The sequence below is a fragment of the Phaethon aethereus genome (genome assembly GCF_964289735.1).
Source record: "Phaethon aethereus genome assembly, chromosome: 4".
Classification (NCBI taxonomy): Eukaryota; Metazoa; Chordata; class Aves; order Phaethontiformes; family Phaethontidae; genus Phaethon; species Phaethon aethereus.
The window spans coordinates 49644363-49664022 of record NC_138578.1 but is presented as its reverse complement, the minus strand read 5'-3'; the positions used below and the strand labels follow the sequence as shown (position 1 = coordinate 49664022).

Here is a 19660-nt window from a genome sequence, read left to right as displayed (position 1 = left end):
AAGTCAAAGACAGCGCTGTTACTATACCTGCAAAATGGTTACTGAAGAGCTTGCCAAGGCCTCTGGTTTTGTTTTCTTGGCTAGGACTGCCACTTTTGGGGCTAATTCCCTAAGGAAACAATTGTATAGGCTTCTCCCTGCCTCAGCTTCCCTTCCCCAAGCCCCTTAGTAAGTTTGTAACTGGTTGGGCTGGAGGAAAATCTCCATTGCTGTGTCCAGACCTCAGGAGTCAGAAGCAGTTCCCAGCTCCCAGGTCCATACGTGCCCTGCAAAACCTCCTCCGCTCCCATTTTACACTAGCAAGGACAAAAGGAATCAATGGTTCAGACACGGTGGGTTTTTTTCTGCCAAATCAGTGACCACAGAGTTTATTTTTATTTAGTAATGGCAAAGTGCATTCATTACTGCTCTTCTACATTTTTAATCAACTCTTTCACATTCCAGGCTAACAAGAAACACCCTTTAAAAAAACGCTAATACACTTCATCGCATTGCTCCGAGGGTTACCGTGCCACGCCATCGCTTCGAGCCAGCAGGTAACTCTCACGCTACGTGGTTTTTTCTAGAATCCAGTCGGAATACTCAGCAACTTTCGTGTAGACGCCCGGCTGCCTGGGGCGAGCGCACCCTTCGCCCCAGCTGGTGATGCCCACCAGATACCACACCTCCTCGTGCCTGCATGACAGCGGCCCTCCTGAATCTCCCTGTGCCACGGGAGAAAAAGACAGAGCACGCAAGGAGGAGCCTTTGTCAGTATTTCCCTCCCAAAGAAAGCCTTGATTAAAATCAGCGTCATTCAGCATTAACACCAGCATAACTGCCTAGATTTCAATCGCTTTCGCTTAAAGCTAATTAACAGGCTACTGAAACAGGTTTCCTGTTTTTCTAGTAAATTGACTTCTAAATATTTTCCAGTCGTTGCAAATAATTTCCACTTCCCATGAAGGTTCAAAACTACTGGCTTTTTTTTTTTTCTTTTAATTTATCTACATACATGGATTTAAAACCCAGTGAAGACTACATGTACAGGTGAGAAAAACAGTAAATTTGCCCATGTTTTCTCTTACAGCCTTGGTTTTAGTAGGCAAACCTCAGTTCTTTATGTGGCTTATCTTGTTTGAGTGACTCTGTTCCCCTCAGGATTAAACACCTCTCTGTTTTCTTTTCCTGTTCCTAACTGATCTTTCTGAACATAAGCTTCTTGAGTGCAGCTGTTATGAGTTTTTGAGACAATAGCAAGTGCGTTGTTTTTCTAAGACAGCATCTCCATGTTCTGGTACACTGTATCAGATAAAGAAAGCATCACTGGCAATAGAGGAAAAATTACTTCCGAACTCCAAGTATTTTTATTCCTAGTTACTCAATACCCATCATAGTAACAGTAACATTTTCACATAAGAACGTTAACTCTTAAATGCTTAAAGTGAAAATACCGTATTTGGTAGAGAATTTAATCTTGCTAATCAGACTATTTTCTTCTTGCATAAATTGGCTTAGAATATTTAAATTAACGGGAGTGCATGAGTTTACACTCGAGCAGAGAACTTGGCTCACTGAACTCGCGCTGTTGCGACGTTTTAAATTCTAACAACGAAGAGACCAGTCTGCTCAGGTTGTCTTTAGCCTTCCATTCCTCATGCATTTAACAGCATCTCCAGCACCCTCCCTTCTGGGTGCATCCACACAGTGGATGGTTTAAAATAAGCTTTTATGTACTGTATTTCATGTCAAGAAATAAAAACATCACATAGGAAATCCACTTTTATTGGGGAAGTGCTTTGCGATAGCTTTGAGCAGCTTTGACTTGCTGCTCTCTCTGGATTTCTGATACTCTGAAGGAATACCATTTTATTCCCTAAATGGATGAGAGAGATATATACACACACAGAGTTTCTTATCCATGGAATCGATCCCTAAAGATTTCAATGCATATACCCTGACTTTCAGTGCTTTTGACACGCAAAAGTGACAAGTCAATGAACAGCTCTATTGATAGCCATATTTTTCCAATGGCAATTAAAAATAATTACAGTATTCAATTATGTATTTGAACAAATGGTCAGACTATATGACTTTCATTACCTTACAGGCATCCCTTCCACCTTCATCATAGCCAGCACAGATCACTTTGTCACCTATTCTGCGCTTCCGGTACCTTGCCTGGCATTCCTCCTTTGACATGAGGGGAACGGTAGCCTTCTGAAGAATATCTTCTACACGACCTATGTAATAGGTGGTATGAACAGAGAAATGTTTGCTTCTAGCAAAATAAAAGTTAAAAAATCAAACTCTAGAAATCCCTATACAGTGATATTACAAAGTTGGAGGCCACTGCTTTTAGAGTGTTGCTAGATGTTCACGACACCAATTTTCCTTTTTTTAATGTGTGAATTCTCTGCTAATTTGAATGCTTTTATGATGCCATTTTATGTCTCATGACTGGTCAAGCTTCAAAACTCCCTCATGATTTGCAATGAATCCTCGTATGAGTATGGCTTTCAGGGCATTGGCCCTTGGAACCTGTCCTCCCATTAAGAGCATTGCTTTGTGTTATTAACAATTATTTCTTAGGAATGTGTTACAATAGGTTTGGAATCTCCTAGTTGCAAAATCTGTGCTGCTCCATGCCCCAGCAGTTTACAGGATGGAGAAATTTGCACATAGAGTTAGTAAGAGTATTCAAGAGCAGCCTTTTCTTAGGAATTAACTAATTAATGAAGAAATTAGCCTATACAATATCTGCCTAGATTTGTTAGATTTCACGTTGAACTCTAACCTTCAAATAGGAACGTATATACAGGAAAAGACACTTTAAATGGGGCGTTTGTATATACACACACACGTAAATATTCCACATATAAAAATAGAAGTAAATACATGTAACACAGACTTCGATAACTAACAGCTACTTGGCGTACCTCCAGATAAAATCAGAGGAGCTTAAATCCCATTATCAAAACACAGCAGTCATTGAGGTTGTTTATAATCAACCTTCAGAATCATAAAAGCAGCATACTTCAATCTCCAAAGTCATATGAATACAATCACGTAAAAAAAAAAAAAAGCATGGGTTATGTGCAGACTGTAATTAAAACCTCACACTTCAGTGATAAGTCTGCTGGCTTTTTATGGCTGGGAGTGCCAAAAGGAGTCTGCATTCCAGATATGCACTGGGTTTTGCCAGTAGATTAAGCTAGAATCTGAGGAAAAGTATTTGAGGGCTGTACAGGATATATTGAAGGTTGCATTCTTACATATTTCAAATGATTTCTAAAATCTAATTTTTGTGCCAGAGCATGGAGTTATTTAATGATAATTTCATACACCTTTCATATATGTTTTATGATGTCTTCATAGAAGTAGATTCTAATTAAGAACTATATTACAGTGCTGGCCCAATAGCAATAATGGTAGCCAAGAACATAGTAGAACTTTCTTTTAAAAAAGAAGGGGGAGTTCTTTTTCTTTTTTTAAAAAAAAAAAAGGCAGGGATTGGTTTTTTTAACCACGTGAATTTTGCAAATACAAGAACTCACTATTTAGATATTTATCTGTACCTTTTTCTTTTCTGTAACCCCATCCAATTACCCAGCAGTCCGTATAAAGTACGTTAGCGTCTTCTTTTGATGGCAGGCAAATAGGTAGTTGAAGATCTAAAATATTATTGAAAATATTAGTTTGACCAGCAGAGACAAGTGCAAGATCAAGGTTTTGTGGGCACCTACACAACCCCTGATGATAGCCTCCATGTTATGCTTTGTCCCTCACACTACATATCGTTCCAGTGACATAAATAAAAGCCACCCATTTTCTTTTCAAAGCCAACAGAATACGACTCTCTTCAAACCCCAGTAACTGCATGTTAAAGGAAGCCAGCCCAGGTGTCATGCACTGCCATACCAATGCCAGCCCTGTGTCATCCTGCACATTTTCAGAATTCCTCTGAAATACACTACATACCAGTAAAATTCATAGGCTTATCAAGTTTCATTAAAGCAATGTCATATCCAGTCTGTGCGTATTTATACTGAGGGTGAACAATAATCTCTTCCACTTTGAAGAAGGGCGTATCCTCATTTATTTCTGATTGTTTTAAAATACCAGCATAAACACGCCAAATGTTGGGATTCTCAAGACTGGAGGAAAAAGACAAACAGTCAGTCTGTGGCACAAGATTTGCACTGATGTAGAGTTTGTGTGCAGATGCCAACATCCTCCGTTACTCCCGAGTGTACAGTGAACAGCAGCACTAAGGTCATTCTTCCCATTTCTTATGTTCACACTCTCAAAACCAAAGAAGGGTTCATTGTGTCTATTCCCTCCGCTTCTCCTTCTTTCTGTTCCTCTCCCTATTCATATTTTCATCCCCACACCAGTTTTCTTTCTCCTTTATGTTCAGACTCATTCTCATTATCCTGATCCTTCATCCTCCTTCCCCTTCTGCCTTCTTTTATTTTCTCTTCTCCTATTTTTTTTTTTTTTTTTGTTAATGGCCTAATGCAAGCCCTGAAGTAGTTAAGTGAGATTCTTTCCATTCATTCCAATACAACAGATTTTCTAGTAATGAAAATAAGGTTGGGAATATAAATTCAAGTAGAGTCTGTTCTGACACTTATTTGTTAGGAAAATTACACTAGCCATGTAAATATAGATTAGGAAGTATAATATCATAGACCTATATGAAAAGTTCCAGAAAATCTTTATGATTTCAACTTTACTTTGAGTAAATTTAAGGGATATTTCATTATGATATTCTACCATTAAGGCAACCCACAAGTTTTTGGCACATGCAATGAAGAAGATGCAAAACTTGGTTTAAATAAACTTTCCAAAAGTTGTGAAGATTTTATATATGCATTTATAAGTATCCATTAGACTTAATAATTTCCAAAGTCTATTTTTAAATTTTTATTTTCCAAGCATATCTTCTCCCTTTTGCCTTTTATAATACTGGTAACTTCTACACAGGATACCAGGTAGGGAAAGATATTTCTTATGTAGGGTTTTTTAGAGACTTCAACTACTTTTATAAAGTTTGCCGCTGAAGGCAAAATATTGGCACTACTATTACATGGAAAAAACCAATAATGGGTAACGTACTACACTGCGGGAGTAAACGTGCCTGATTTTGGACCATGTTGCTGGGTCAGCGTCCTCTTTGAAGCGTTTTCTCTGTTACCGGACCCGTTTCTCCCATCAGACTGCATTATAGCCTTACACTTTCACCCTGTAAACGGCAGCATAACCTGCTTTACAGGTGATGGCAGTCTAAAGAAGGAAATTAATCACCTGCACGACAATTAAGTCAGCTCTTCACAACGCAAGTAATTTCATGACCCGAATCTGATGGCAATTTGATTAACAACAGAGACTATATGGGTCAGTGCAAATTAGCAAAGTCTTAGGTATCGGCTGCTTTAAATTTTGTTCTTACAGCTGAAATGTGCATCAAAATAGGGTATTGACTGATAGAATTTTGAAAAAACCCCCAACTGTTAAAGGAAAGCCAGGACAATTGGGATCTGGATGTTTCACGTAACAGAGAGATAGGTAGCTCAGGTACCAGAAGCAGCCTAACTGGACCCCCCACAGCGATTTTCTTCGTGTCCTGGACAAATAAATTAACTGGCTGAACTCCCTGCTGCTGAAGCTATCGGATTAGTACTGTGTCTTAAGTGCCACGGAGAAACCTCTGAGATAAATCACTTGAAATTTATGAAATGGAGTAACCTAGCAACAGCTTTTCCTTGATGATACGGTATTACAGTAAGAAAAAGATTTTCTCTCATGAGAATGTCTACATTTCTGTAGGTATCTGGTGTCTGCTTTAGAATTTCATCTTCTAGATGCATTAAAATAATTTAGCATCAACAGTACAATACTATGTTACAAAGGGACGAAGTATGGCGTTCCACTTACATTAAGTATATGAATAGTCTGCCTTTGGGTTACATTAAAACAGTTTATTTTACTCTAGTCCTCATTTTTATTTTTCTGAAAGGCAAAACTCAACCTATCTCACACGCTGGATGAAATTTTTGGTTTTATTTGCACACTGACGTTTAGGCCTCACCTCATGACGCAGTGAGCAGCGGTGAGGATCCACCGGTTGCTGATGATCGAGCCCCCGCAGAGGTGTCTCTGACGAGACAACCTCACATGCAAGCTGACTTGCCACGGCCATTCACCAGGGGAAGAGTCCGTCCCTCCAACGATCCTAATTGTTCTTGCAGAATGCTGCATACACACTACAGAAGTAATTTAAAACGGCGCTTAAAGGTAATTCGCGCTCACCAGTGAAAAAATGAAGATGAGGGTACTGCTGATCCCCGAACAGGGACCGATCTATTGCAAAGAAGGTGATACACAATACGTTCTAATCCCTTTATGGTCACAAAGTCTATTAAACCCAAGTTCACAGTGCTACTGCTGGCGTTCACAACGTGCAGACCTGGCCAACTTCTTCACAAGGCGTCCCACTGGCACAATGAAACCAATTCAATTTACAAAAAAAAAAAAAAATTAAAAAAAGGAGGCTTTGGCTTCCTGTACTGAAATCAGTTAAGCACTGTCTCTTTTACGTGAATGAGGTTTTACTTACCAGTACTGGCTTTTTTTTTACACAATCTTAGTGAGTATCCCGAGATCCTTCCTGGCCCATGTACTATTTCCACGGGAGACCCATTCGAGGACATTCTTAGGTGACACTCACACTTTCTGCCAATAAATTAATGCAGAGATTCATTTGTACTTTTTTTAGGCAGAACACATACATTACCCCCTCACCAAGTCTGCAGAATCATTATTGTGGCAATATCTGAACATTTAAAAAAATATATCTCACCTTTCCTCATTGCATGAATCTTGGAGAGGAAAGTAGGTAAAAAATTGGCAGCGGATCACATCTGTGCAAACCTGCTGACAGGCTCTGTGTCCTTTAGTATAAGTGACATTGAGTTCATCTCCCAAAAAATTCATATGCATGTAAGTACGAGAATTGCAGGCTGTAAGAATGAAAGCATTCCAGGCATCAGAAAGTCCATTAATCTCATTAATTCGAAATTAGTATTTTTATTGTAATTTATTGTTTACCAGGAAAAGATCTTCTGCAATTTAGGAGACCAAAGCCTGATACAGCATTTTCTCGTGATATAAGTGCCTCTGGTATCCCACTTGTTGACGTCTTCAGAAGGCAAAGATTTCTAAAATGAAGATTTTTTTACAATAACCAAATCTGTTCTCACATCCTAAAATTCATTGTTTAGGTACTGGTAAGGGAAGGTTCTTTCTTAAATGTGTTTTTTCTCCCAAGTCTCTATCTGTAAAAGTATTTCATAGGTAAATGTATTCATTAAGTTCACACTAAATTGAGGGGACTTGTTCGTAGTTTTGTGAAATGGCATATGACTGTTCTACTAATGGTCATACAGTATTTATATGTACACAGAAGAGGTGACTTTAGATGATATATGCCATCTCAGCTCTGCTTCTCACTGAAATTCCTTTGAAACCTTACTCTTTTGGTTTGTGTGGAATGTAGATTTTTAACTATCCTCACTACTAAAAGTATGAAAGAAGGAAGTTCAATAGAAACATTTTTAAGCCTGTTAACTTCATCAAAAATCTTTTCAAGTGAATAACTTAATACTGCTAGGAGATCAGATGACTCTTTTGATAATTTCATACCATTCAGGTTTGAGTCATTAAAGCAATCTGGAGGCTCACTGTCTCTTTGATGTGTATAACTCTCTTCAGATAAACACCAGATATGCAGTGGCAATACAAAACCCCTGATCACGCTGGAGAACAGATGAAATGCCCACAGGAAATTATAAACTTATGAATACAAAACATAAAACACTGTGCTTTACTGAAAATAACCTTTCAACAAAAATTTCCATAAGTATAAGAAAACAGCGGTTAAAAAAAGGCTGTGTGCTTTAAAAAAAAATACATCTACTTAGAGAATTAAAGTTAGTTGTCATATTCACCTTTGGGAGTCTATTTGCCATTCCCTGGTAAAGAATGTAAAGAACAAGCACTTTGGAAAATATGTACATATAGTTTGGCAGACAGAGATATCGGGAGTGAAAAAACTTGTAATATTCATTCCTGAAAATTCTTGATCTTCAAAAATGTCCATTTGACAATCTGTATAAAACAAGAGCAAAATATCAAAATTCCAAAGATTTTATTATGTCATCAGAATGTTAAGGTTATTAATTTCTATCCTTATTCACATTTTCCTTCCTTTGGGACCGAGAAGCTGGAAAGATAACGGCACATGTGAACCAAAACCTATTTCTCGAGAACATTTTTGAGTGTGTAAACTCATGGAGAGGACTGCTGACCAGGGATAAGGTTCACACAGAGAAAAAGTGCAACGACATGTTAGAATACAGATTTGCTAATCTAACAGGGAAGGCTTTAAAGCAGGAACAAATGGAGTTTGTTCAAACAAACAGTGGAGACCAGTATACAAACCCACAGTTAGGAATAAATCATGGTAATCGAGGCAAAGCCTAAAATAATTGTAAGGAATGAGAATACCTAAGAGGATCATGGGATAACTAGAAGAAAAATAATGTGATGGTCCTCTTAACGCTTTATTAAATGCTATTTGAAAAGTAGGGAGAATAAGCCAGAGTAATGCACAGTCTGCCCTCTGACATGACCAAAATAACGTAACAGAGGCTTGGCAGGATAATTCACACAACCAGACCACGGATAGAGAAGTTAAAGGAAGTACCAGCACGTTTAGAAAGAGAAGAATGAGTTGCCTTCTCCAAAGAGGTACTTGAAGCCCTAGTTAAAATCCCAGTGCAACAATAAAAAGAGGAAAAAACGAAGCACCAGCATGGGTGATGTTTCTTGAAACTGTCGAACTGTAAAGACAGTAAAAACAGTGAAATGATCCAAAATACAGGACCTGGTGACAGCAGAGAACTTCAGCTGTGGAGAAAGTACAGCAGCCAGGTTGACACTACCCAATGAGTTATAGAAACATACTGGGAACCTCTTACTACAGAAAGGGAAAAACGGTAAAAGGGAGAGGTAGGACTAGCAGAGTCTGAAGAAAATATATTGATATAGAAAAAAAGATGCAGAGTGTCTACAAAATGTGATTTCTACGGGGAAACTAGATTATCTGTGAGCTAAAATAAGACCATACAGAAGCAGAACATCATCACCATTAAGAAGGGAAAATACCACATAGTAAGAGAAGGTGGAGGTAGATTTAAAAAAAAAAAAGCAAAAGATGTTTCAATTGAGAATAAGAAGGTATAATACACAGCGTTTGATCTTGCACTCTTGAGAGTTTTGCCTGAGTAATGATTGCAAGAATAAGCACAGACACTGCTTGCATCACAAATCACCCTCAAAACACAGAATACATCCCTTCATATTAGCCAGTTGTATTAGAAAGCTGCAGGTCCTCGTTATACATTTCTAAGGGCATACAGAATACGCAAACAGAATTTAGAAAGCTTTATATTCCTCCTGATCTTTGACTTTGATGGGATTTTATCTTTCTTTTTTGTATGCACGCTACAAAGGTATCATGCAATTTCATCAAGCTAATCTTATGAAAGAATTCTTTAGATCTTCAAAGCAGGCAACTGTTTTTGTAAGACAAATGATAAAATGGAAAAATTAAAAAGATCTGAACCTCCTTTGTGCCTGAGAGTACTAACTATATGTGCAAGAATAAGTTTATATTTTAATTATTTTACATAATGAAACATTTATACACGTCAGGGATAGACTGCACCTCGTCATCCATAACCCTTAAAACTAAACTGAATCAGAGATTTTTAAATAGTTACCTATTTCAGAAAGCTGGCATGGCTTTAAAGAGAATCCAGACACAACCTCATCAAGCACCTTTATGCTGGTTGGAGTTCCTACACTGGTATGTTTCAAGAAGCATTTTTTACTGAGCGACAAAGAATAAAGAAAGTGGTAAGACAACAGGCCATCTTCCTTGGTCTACACCATCCTCCTGGCCCCGTGATTCCTACCACGGTGCATGTTCTGTCCATGGCCAGAGCAATCTCCAGAGCAATCTTCCAATGAGGAACAGAGCTAGCTGAACAATGTTTAACTTGTAAAATTGAGCAGATCGACAGCTCAAAAATGAAAGAATTTCTCTGGCTGCTCTGATGATACTATTTTCAGAGCAATAAGCAGAGCAAGATTTAACAGAGCAATAATGCTGCACACCTACCAATATAATTTGCATTTCAGTATCTCCAGAGGACTTCCATTTTTTCAGTACTATGATAATCAAGTCTGTCTTTCCCCCTGATAGACAAATGAAAGTGAATTTACTACAGACATTTTCCTATCTGTAAGTTTGAATAAACATTGCAAGGATGACAAGTCAAGGAAAAATTATTTACTTGACTAAATTCTCACACCTTAGACTGCTCTGAGATTTACTCTACTAAAGCACAGCGCTGTTCAAGGGAAGGGATCAAGCCTGTATTTACCGAAAGCTTGCATCATGAAATGTTTCCAAGGCATATGTAAAAAAATGGCAATGGTTGTCATTGGTACACCTTTTTTGACATTGTTGATAGCTGTCAGCCATAGTAACATCATAAATTTTCCCTTCCATATCCAGTCCTATGTGGACATCTGGGCTGCAAGCTGTAACAAAAAGAGAGACCAAGTTCCAAAAACATGCTTCTGTTCTTTTCCCCACCCTGCACCCCAAACTGCCCAAAAGTATGACACAGCCCTCATAACCCAGATTCCACATCCCAGGCTCACTTCAGTTACATCATACTTCACATGTACTTCTAACTAACAAAATAAGAAGTGTAGGTGTAGTATAGTACCACATGGCAGAGGAAAATACTGGCAGACTTTGGCCGTGTCTCTGCCTACATGAGAGAGGAGCTCTAACCACCACGGCTGAGACCATGATGACATTAATCAAAGCAAGAGCTCAGGATTAATACTAAAACATACTTCCCCATTTCCAAATTCATGGAGCAGTTTAAAAGGCAAATTCTGTCCTTCTGTCCAAGCAACTGACATCTCCCATTTGAGTCAGAAGATTTCATTTACGCCCCACAGAGGGGGAATTTGGACTGTGGGGTTTGAAATAGCTTTCCTCCATGCAGGATGCAGGTTTTGCCTCGTAGTCCGTGGGGTCTCTTCACAGAACAAGAGTCAGCCAACCATTGGTGAGGTTTTTAAATATATATGGGTAGATTCTCATTTTAGTGACACCAGCCTGATTCTAGACTAACTCCAGTGATATCCATTAGTCTATATAGCGTAAAGAGTAACATCCTACTGAAATCTATTTCGCTGGGCCAAAGCTACTCAGAAATATAAATGCGACAGGGTGTTGGCAGGAAAGGGCTTTTAAAAGTCCTGACTGCTCTGAAAGGCACGTGACAAACAAAAGCAAGCACAACTGGTTTGTCAATAGCTGCAATGGACAACTCGCATAAAGTAAGACTCATTCAGTCCTGGCGTATCGAGGTGTTATACCAATAAAACTAAAGAATTAGCCTAACATCCAGAAGATGTTGTTTGGCCTCAAAGTCAGGAAGTGAATAAATATATTCTTCCTTATTCTGTTTTTCTGCAGTATCGTGCTGTGCTTAAAGCTGATCTCCTCTTAATGACATCATTATGAAGGTAAAAGTTTAAAACTTATTTAAAACAACCTATTTAATAGCCTTTAAATACACCTGCTGATAACTCATGGCATGCTGACACTAAGACTCTGTGCATAATACGTACACTAAAAGATGGACCTGGTAGATAACCTGCTAATAAACTATTACAAAGAACCACGAGGGTAGCAACACCACTTTGTGACTATGCGCTACTTCTTTGCTGGGCGTCTGCTCTCCAAAGTTATAAAGCGGGGTCACGCACGCCACGTGAGCAGCTTGATGGAGTGGAATTGTAGTGGTAAATTAACCTTTAGAACCAAAGCTACCGGTTAAAGCATGTGCTCCCATCTGCCCCTAGGAAACGAAAAGCGACTGCAGGAGCATAATTTCCCTGTTACCTCATCCAGGGAACCTCAGTGGTGGGTAGTTGGGGCTGACGGATGAAACACGTGTGAAACCAGTTGGAAGATTTTGCAAGCTGTGTTGGAAAGAAATCTGGCAAAGGACATACAAATCACTGCTCGGCGGCTTCCCTGATTCTATTCCTGTTTTCAAAATGCTAATTTTCTAACATCTGCTACATGATACAGAGCATAAAATGCATACCTGTGAATAATATCTTACCACTGATTTGGATGTTACACTGTTTTAAGGAATGTCCAGAGATAGCTCCTTCCATATCCACTTTCGGCAGCATTTCTGTATCACTATCTTTTAAGTAGCAGGAAAATCTGTGTTTTAAAATGCAGAAATTCACAGCTTTTGCAGTACAACAGACTTCCATAATTGTGTCTCACATGAAATACAGGCTGTCTAATGTCCCTCAATGTTAAAATTTAGACAATAAGTGCAATTTGGAGAAAGATAGGGTAGAGATGCATCTGCTTTTTTGGCACTGGTGGCAGATGAGATCACTCGGTGTATGAGGGAGCTCCAAGAGGTCTCGTTAAAGCGAAAAGCAGAGCCCAGGGTTTGGAGGACAGAAACACACTGGGCGTAGAGAAGGAGGACAACCTCGTCCTCTCAGGCTACTGAAGTTCTGAATTGTGAGAAGAGTATGCTAGAGAGAGAAGGTGGGGGACAGTCGAGGGGACCACTGGAGAGGTGAAATTGCTCGCGTTGTCCCTCAACGGTAAATACGTGGCACAGAGGAGCAAGTGCACAGTCAGCTCCGTTTCCTTGAAAGGGCTGGTATGCGAACGTGAAAGATGGGGCACTGCCAAATTTCATCTTTCGAATTTAAGCAAATGCTCTTTCAGATCACCAATTTCAAAGATACATGACATTGTTTTCCATGGCAACCCTGTAGCTTTACCTGCGTGCCGGTGTTCTGTCAAAATGTTAACAAGTTCCTAAAATTATCACAGGAGACCAGCAAAAGCCACACGAACATGAACTTTTTACCTTTTTGCGGGGTCTTTAGCCCATGCTGCTGGCAAATAGGTGAAGAGCAGACAAGTAGGATGGTAAGTACACACCACTTGGCAGTAATTGGCACTCGGTGTAAAAACCGTAGTGAGGTCTCCTCCTTGGAAGTATGTATTTTCATAGATCTGAGTCACACATTCTGATACAGAATAACAAAATGCATGAATTATTAGAGATGGGAGCATGCAGAGTTCACCAGGAGAGGGTGAAGCCGCTGCTCCTCTTTGTTGTTGACCTTGCTTTTAAGACAGTCCTTTGGCAGGAGAATAGGGTGAGGGGGGTGAGCCGCAGAGTTCCTCTGAGAGCCTCATCTCTGCTGTCTCGCAGAAATAAAGCTCTCTGGAGTGTCTCCCCCCGTTCCCTGCTTCGTACCCAACGCTGGAGCAGGGCAGCTTGAGCCGAGGCAGAAGCCCAAGCAGCAGGATGGAAGGCAGAGCTGCACGGCAGAGAGGGAAGGGACCTTCTCATGGTGGGTCTGAGGAGCGGCAGAAGCATCTTCCGAGAGAGACCAGTACAGACACCAGTAAGAGGAAAACCAGGAGAAGGAAGGGCAGAGACCTCAAAGAGTTAGAACATTGTATGTGAAGACAGTCCCATATCTCTTAGGGATGCTGAGGCCAGAGTCGCAGGCGGGGCCGCTGCGCATAGCTTCAGTGGCTCCCCAGCATTTTATAAACCTTCTGCTCCCTCACACCCCACCTTGAGCCCCCTTCTGACTTGCTTTACAATGAAGAAAATATTTTACAGGAGCAGCGTCTCAGGAACTATCCAGAATAAACGTGAGCTCAACTACCGCTTCACCTACCACCTGCAGGAATTCATCGCCAAGCCCATGTTGAACTCCGGAATTAAACCCGCTCACGCTGCAGGGCCATGCAGTGAAGATACCTGAGCAGCAATCTGTTCCCGTCTTGCAAAATAAAGGCATTTGTAAGATCTCTGTGTTAAAACGCACAAGAGGGCTGGCTTTGCAGAGGAGCCCGCTCTCTTCTTATATTTTGCCCTCCAGACAGGTTACCACAGCGGCAAATACACCGATTTTTACTCCTGTATCTACAAAAGTGCTTTTTCTTAGCTAAAAGGTAAAGAGAAAATACTCTATTTTTACAGAATGGGAGGAAACCCAACTGAAAACATTTCATCTAGCTGCTTAATCTGTCACCATAGAGCTATCGCACTGTTCCAAAAGCTATTTAAAATGAAAACCAATGGAACTATCATACTGGATCGTACAGTTTAAAATATTACAAGTCGGTTTTATTTGTTACTGTGATTATAAAATATACTTAGGTAATTCTTTTTCCTGCACATGGGTAAAATATATGATTTACCCAAAACCAGGAAAAATTAAGGAAATATTAGACATGTGTGCAAGATATGCTAATATCTTTTAAAGGTTAATTTCTTGTTAATACAAGATTTGTACTTTATAAACATCTACATTTTCTGGTATATATACTTTCAAGACCTTTCTCTAAAAATTAGTATTTATTACTCTCAGTAGAGTTTCTTTGCCCAACTTTGTCGTTAACAGAAAAGCATTTTCTATAACTTAGAGCACTCTACGTGAATTCTAAAGTCAAAGAGAAGAATATTGCAATTCTTTGCTCTATCAGACATTTGGATCTTAATTACCTTCTTCTAGTGTAAATTAACACACACAAAAAAAATTGATTTATGCTTGTAAAACTATGTATCATGTAAAACTATGCCAGTTCTGAACACTTTAATAAAAATATGTTTCCTAGGCCTCAGAAATGTTACAAGACTTCAGTTGAGCTGAGGTTTCAACCCATGTAAAACATTTCCTTAAATAATACTACATTTATCAAACAGATTTTGCTAAAAAGCTGTGTTACCTAGTTGTCCTCCAAGAAAACAGTTAATACATTACTGAACATAAACCTGTGTTTATGGTCTTAGTTATAATTTATCAGCACAGGGAACTTCAGGGAAATGCCATGCAATTTTTTTAGTCTGACTTTTGCTAACTGAACAAGGTAAATCATTAACACAGACTGACATTGAAAAACATCCACAATCACTAATTTTCCAGCATAACAAGAAAGTTCTAAAAAATAATTTACAATAAAACAATCGGTTCTGGAGTTATTCACACTGATTGCAATAGTCTTTCAAGCACAATGCTATGTAAGTGTTATACAGACACTTTTTAAACGCGTAATTTCACGCAAAGGTAATGTGCGAATAAGACCGAAGGTTGGTGGGGTTTGTTTATTAAAAAAAAGAAAAAAGAAAAAAAAAAAAGGGTGTTGTCTCTGAAGCTCAGCTGCTGTCCCCCAGCGAGGCTGCCGGGCTGAGCGGCTCCCCCGCCGTGGCCATCGGCCCTGCCTCCTGCCCCAAGGGCAGCGTCTGGGGAGCGGGCTGAGGCTCCGCCGCCGCCGGGAGGAGGTGTCCAGCTTCGCCGCGCAGGGCCGGGGGCCGCCGGCGGCCAGCGGGCACCGCCGCGGACTTGAGCGCGCTCCGATTTGTGCTGGGGGGAAGCAGGTTAGAGCCACGTCCGCCGAGAAGCACGGGGCACCGCTCCGCCGCCCCGACCCCCCCAGCGAGCGCGAAGGGGCTCCCTTGCTACGCCGCTAACCTTGCCGTTGGGTGCAGGACACGGAGCGTCGCACTGATCGCACCGTGACGAGCTGAGGGCGGCCTCAGCCCCACCGAGAAGAGCGCCCGTCGCACCGCCCCGTGCCTTGCTGGGCGAGGGGACAGCATGGCGGGGGTGGCAGGACAGCGTCGGTAAAGCCCCGTTAGAAAGTTCCACGTCAGGCAACAGGGTTCAGCGAGTTACCAAAACTTAACAGAGCGCAACCCGGCAGCATCACGACAGCTCTCTCGGGAGCAGACGGCAGCTCCTAACCATCGCCCCTTCTAGAAGAGTTGCGTGACTCTGGGTGCCCACCTTAGGAACTACATATTCACTTACCGCTGTAAACGGAAGCAAGTAAGAAAATGAAATAAAAAGTCTGATAAATCCGAATCATCCTAAAAAACACAAAGTCATTCTTTAGGATACGTTTAGTAAGGGGTGTATAATTAGTTTTACTAAGTATCACAAGGTGTATCAACTGACTTACACTTGTTACACCGTTAATTCAAAATGGCATTGAGAGTTACAAATTACAGCTGTGATACACAGTTATGGCATATATGAAGTAGCATAAAAGAGCAACAAGTCCTTTACTTATGGTTGCACGAAGCAATAAAGCTTATAAGCACTTAGAGAATTTCTGCTTTGTTTCACAGCAGAATATTTATTCTTGCTTAGACAGGGAGCAATATTGCATCAGAATGTCATTATTAATCCTGACTCTGTCCTGGTAGTTAAGTGGATACTATTATCAACATAGCAAACAAAAGACTTGCACTAACTGCTTCTCATATACATTATATGAATGTAAAACAAATTTTTTTTTTTCTTCACATGCTACAACTTAAGCTGTGAAAGAATCAAATAAATTAATACACAACACAATCCATAAATAGATAAACATGCACTGTCTTGTTGCTATGAAAAAACTTCCACTGAATATCCGTTGCAAGAATGATTACATACCTGAACATACAGTAGGTCTGGATGAATGGATAAGGTTTATGCTCTACTAAAAAAAGAAGTCAACAGTTTGTGTTAAATATTACTGTGCCTGCAATGCTAACTTATCTTTAATATTTACTTTGAATGGGTACCCTTTCTGTCAATATTGTTTCCGACCTTGGGCCACATTTTCAGAGCATGCATCATCCAGACCGCACTGAAATTGATGGCCAGGTTTTACATCAGCTGAGCATCTACCTGTTGATGACATTTTAAAATAAAAGGCGAATCCCTGGTTCAGAACAGGCAGAGTGTCTGTTACTAGCACAAGAACACACATAAATGGGGAATGAGATTCACCTCCAGAGTAAATCCTGAGCTGGGGCGCGGAGGAATTCCACATGAAATCAGTAAGACTAGTGACTCACCCCCAGGTAAATGACTCCATTATGAAACTTATGTAACCAAGGGCAGAATTGTCACCTATGTTCTCTTACTATTACACCATCTTCTTGAGGCAGTCCCTTGGCAAACACAGGCAGCTACGTTCAACTATGTATTCTGTGCTCTGTTTTCTTTAACATCAGTTCAAGTTCTTATTTCTCCTTTTCAATACTCTGCAGGAATTGTCCTGTCTACATCTTCCAAGCAGTTTTACTGTGGCCTTTTCTACACTCCTATTTTGTTGTTAGATGCAACTAAGTGTCTTTAGTTTGCCAGAAGCCAGAAAAAACCCTGAACCTGTTTGCAGATATATGAAATGTAAATGCAACAACAAGAAGTCAAACTTAATTTACAGCTGACTTGAAGCACTTGTTTTGATTTCTACAATTCTTTTTAGCATGTGTAACCAAAGCAAAATAAATTTCAGACAAAAAAATTCTTTCAAATTTAAAAAAAAAAAAAAAAAAAGGTGTTTCTTTTCATTGTGAAATTGCCATAAGGGCAATTCTTCCGTCCTCCCCACTCTTCTTCCTCTTTTTTTTTAGACTGAGTATGCTGGAAAGAGAGATACACATGCTCTACTCAAATAATATCTAAACCAAAACATTCCACCCAACTGTGACCCTTTTGAGCACGATGATAATTGAAATGACTTTTCCATGACTTACGGGCCAGCAAGGTCTCCAACTCCTCCTCACAAAGGAAGAACTGTCTCAAAGTCTTCATAGTATCCTGTGTATCAATTTGTTTTGCCCTGACATGCTTGTAGGAGAGGACTCAAATGTTTTCAGTACAGCAGCTTTCATTTTCATGTGCTCTCTTCTGTTTTAAGTGTGTAACAGTGACAAGGGAGAGTGTTAGAAGGCTTTACTGCAAAGCATGTTGATAGCTTACTCCTGTAACATGAAGTGTTTTGAGACTAAGATGCCGGTACAGCTCTGACCTTCAGCTCAGAAGAGATTCTCCATTGGCCACGGGGTGTAGAGGTCTCAGGGGAGTACAGCCCTGGGAAAGTACAGCACACCATCTCCAGCCAACACCACTGAAGCCTTCCTGTGTAGCCACAGGTATGCCACTGAGTCTCTCTTTTCTATTCTATAAAATGATGCTGATCTTTTACACCTGTGAAAAATTATCACCCTTACTTCAAATTACAGAATTTTCATAATCCTGAAAGTAATCACAAAACCTACCACGCATCTGAATACTCATAAAAAACTCAAGCTGAACTTACAAGTTTTTGCGTTGCTCAGCCTGCACTAGTATTCAATTAAAATAATTGTTTTTCCTTTTCTTGTGTGTGTGCATTTCACCTGGTGGCACAAAGGCATTAGAACTTCTCTCCGAGGACTTTTAATTTCTTCGTTTTTCATTTCTCATGTGGGCTTTCCAGCTAAGATATTGGGCAGTGTTACTCCAGTTCATTACTGTCTTATTAAAAAATAGAAACCAAAAAACTCCAACCCCATACTTTCAGAAGAATAAGGTATACAGTTCAAATTGGAAGAAAAAAGAGGGCAGATCCATCATAAATTTCACCAAGATCATGTGTGCCATCATACAATATGCAGTCATATCCGCTCATCACAAGCTTCTGTGAGATTTCATTTCTATAATCCATTATCTCTATTTTAGAAATTTGTCTCAGGAAAAGGAACCTTTTGGTGATGGCCGTTTGTTTCGTAAGCAAACTAGTGGAAAAGAAAAAAATAATTTCTTAAAGCAGCAGTTATCAAATTTATATATCACACTCCTTCCAAAGGCATACATCATTTTAACTACATCTATATGGGCAGCAACTGGATTTGATGGTGAAGCTGAGAAATAATGCAGCAATGTTATTCAAAGAGAATCATAATGAGCATGCTCACTTTGGAAAATAAATACATTTTCTTTCAGTGGGCCTGCTACCACATGACAAATGCTGCCCATGTTTACACTGCTGCACTGTTGCTCAAATCAAGAGAGTTGTACGTCTGTACAGAGGAAAGAATGCGTTACGAACACTATGTTCCTGAATGAATTATTGTTTATTATATTATAGGACATATTTATTATAGGACAAGTTATAAAATACGTTGAGACAAATTCTCAGCTAGTATCAGTTTAATGAACTTCACTGAAATTCAAAGAGATTACATCATTTAAACTAAGAGGAGAGCTAGAAATTTGAAGTGCATTCAAAACCATCTATCACTCCTTAGGCTCATAAAGACTCCACACATAAGGTTACTGATGACTCAATTCCCTCATTGTATTAATTTAGCCATCAGTAATATTCTGGCAACTAATTCAGGATATTGTAATTAACATCGAGTAATTAAAGATGGCAGGGTTAAAAGAAGAGTTCTTCAAAACATTTTGATAAAATGGAAACATTTTTTGATGATACAAGTACAAAATTTAGATTAAACATCTGAAACAAAATGGAGTGCTCGCTTCTGTTTTGACTCTGTTTCATTTTGACCTGATACTTAAAAATAAAACAAAACCTGCTTCAGCCTAAGCTGTCAGCAAGTTCTTTAAGATGTAATCTCTCTCTGGCAGTGCAATTGCCTACTAGCTCGATACTGCATTCTGCCGATATCCACTGTGACTT

General features: G+C 39.7%; 1 protein-coding gene across 1 annotated transcript; it reads right to left on the bottom strand.

The window, feature by feature from the left end:
* Nucleotides 1–284: 284 nt before the first annotated feature.
* Nucleotides 285–16888, bottom strand: LOC309404867 (coagulation factor XI-like; the record flags this gene model as incomplete). Its single annotated transcript, XM_081999492.1, has 16 exons — nucleotides 285–704; nucleotides 2083–2222; nucleotides 3558–3653; nucleotides 3961–4136; nucleotides 6074–6248; nucleotides 6602–6717; nucleotides 6845–7004; nucleotides 7093–7202; nucleotides 7992–8151; nucleotides 9828–9937; nucleotides 10494–10653; nucleotides 12264–12370; nucleotides 13044–13206; nucleotides 16009–16067; nucleotides 16639–16681; nucleotides 16795–16888. The coding sequence occupies 16 exons, from the start codon at nucleotides 16886–16888 to the stop codon at nucleotides 549–551; spliced, it is 2025 nt and encodes a 674-aa protein (XP_081855618.1). The 3' UTR covers nucleotides 285–548.
* Between the last annotated feature and the right edge of the window lie 2772 nt (nucleotides 16889–19660).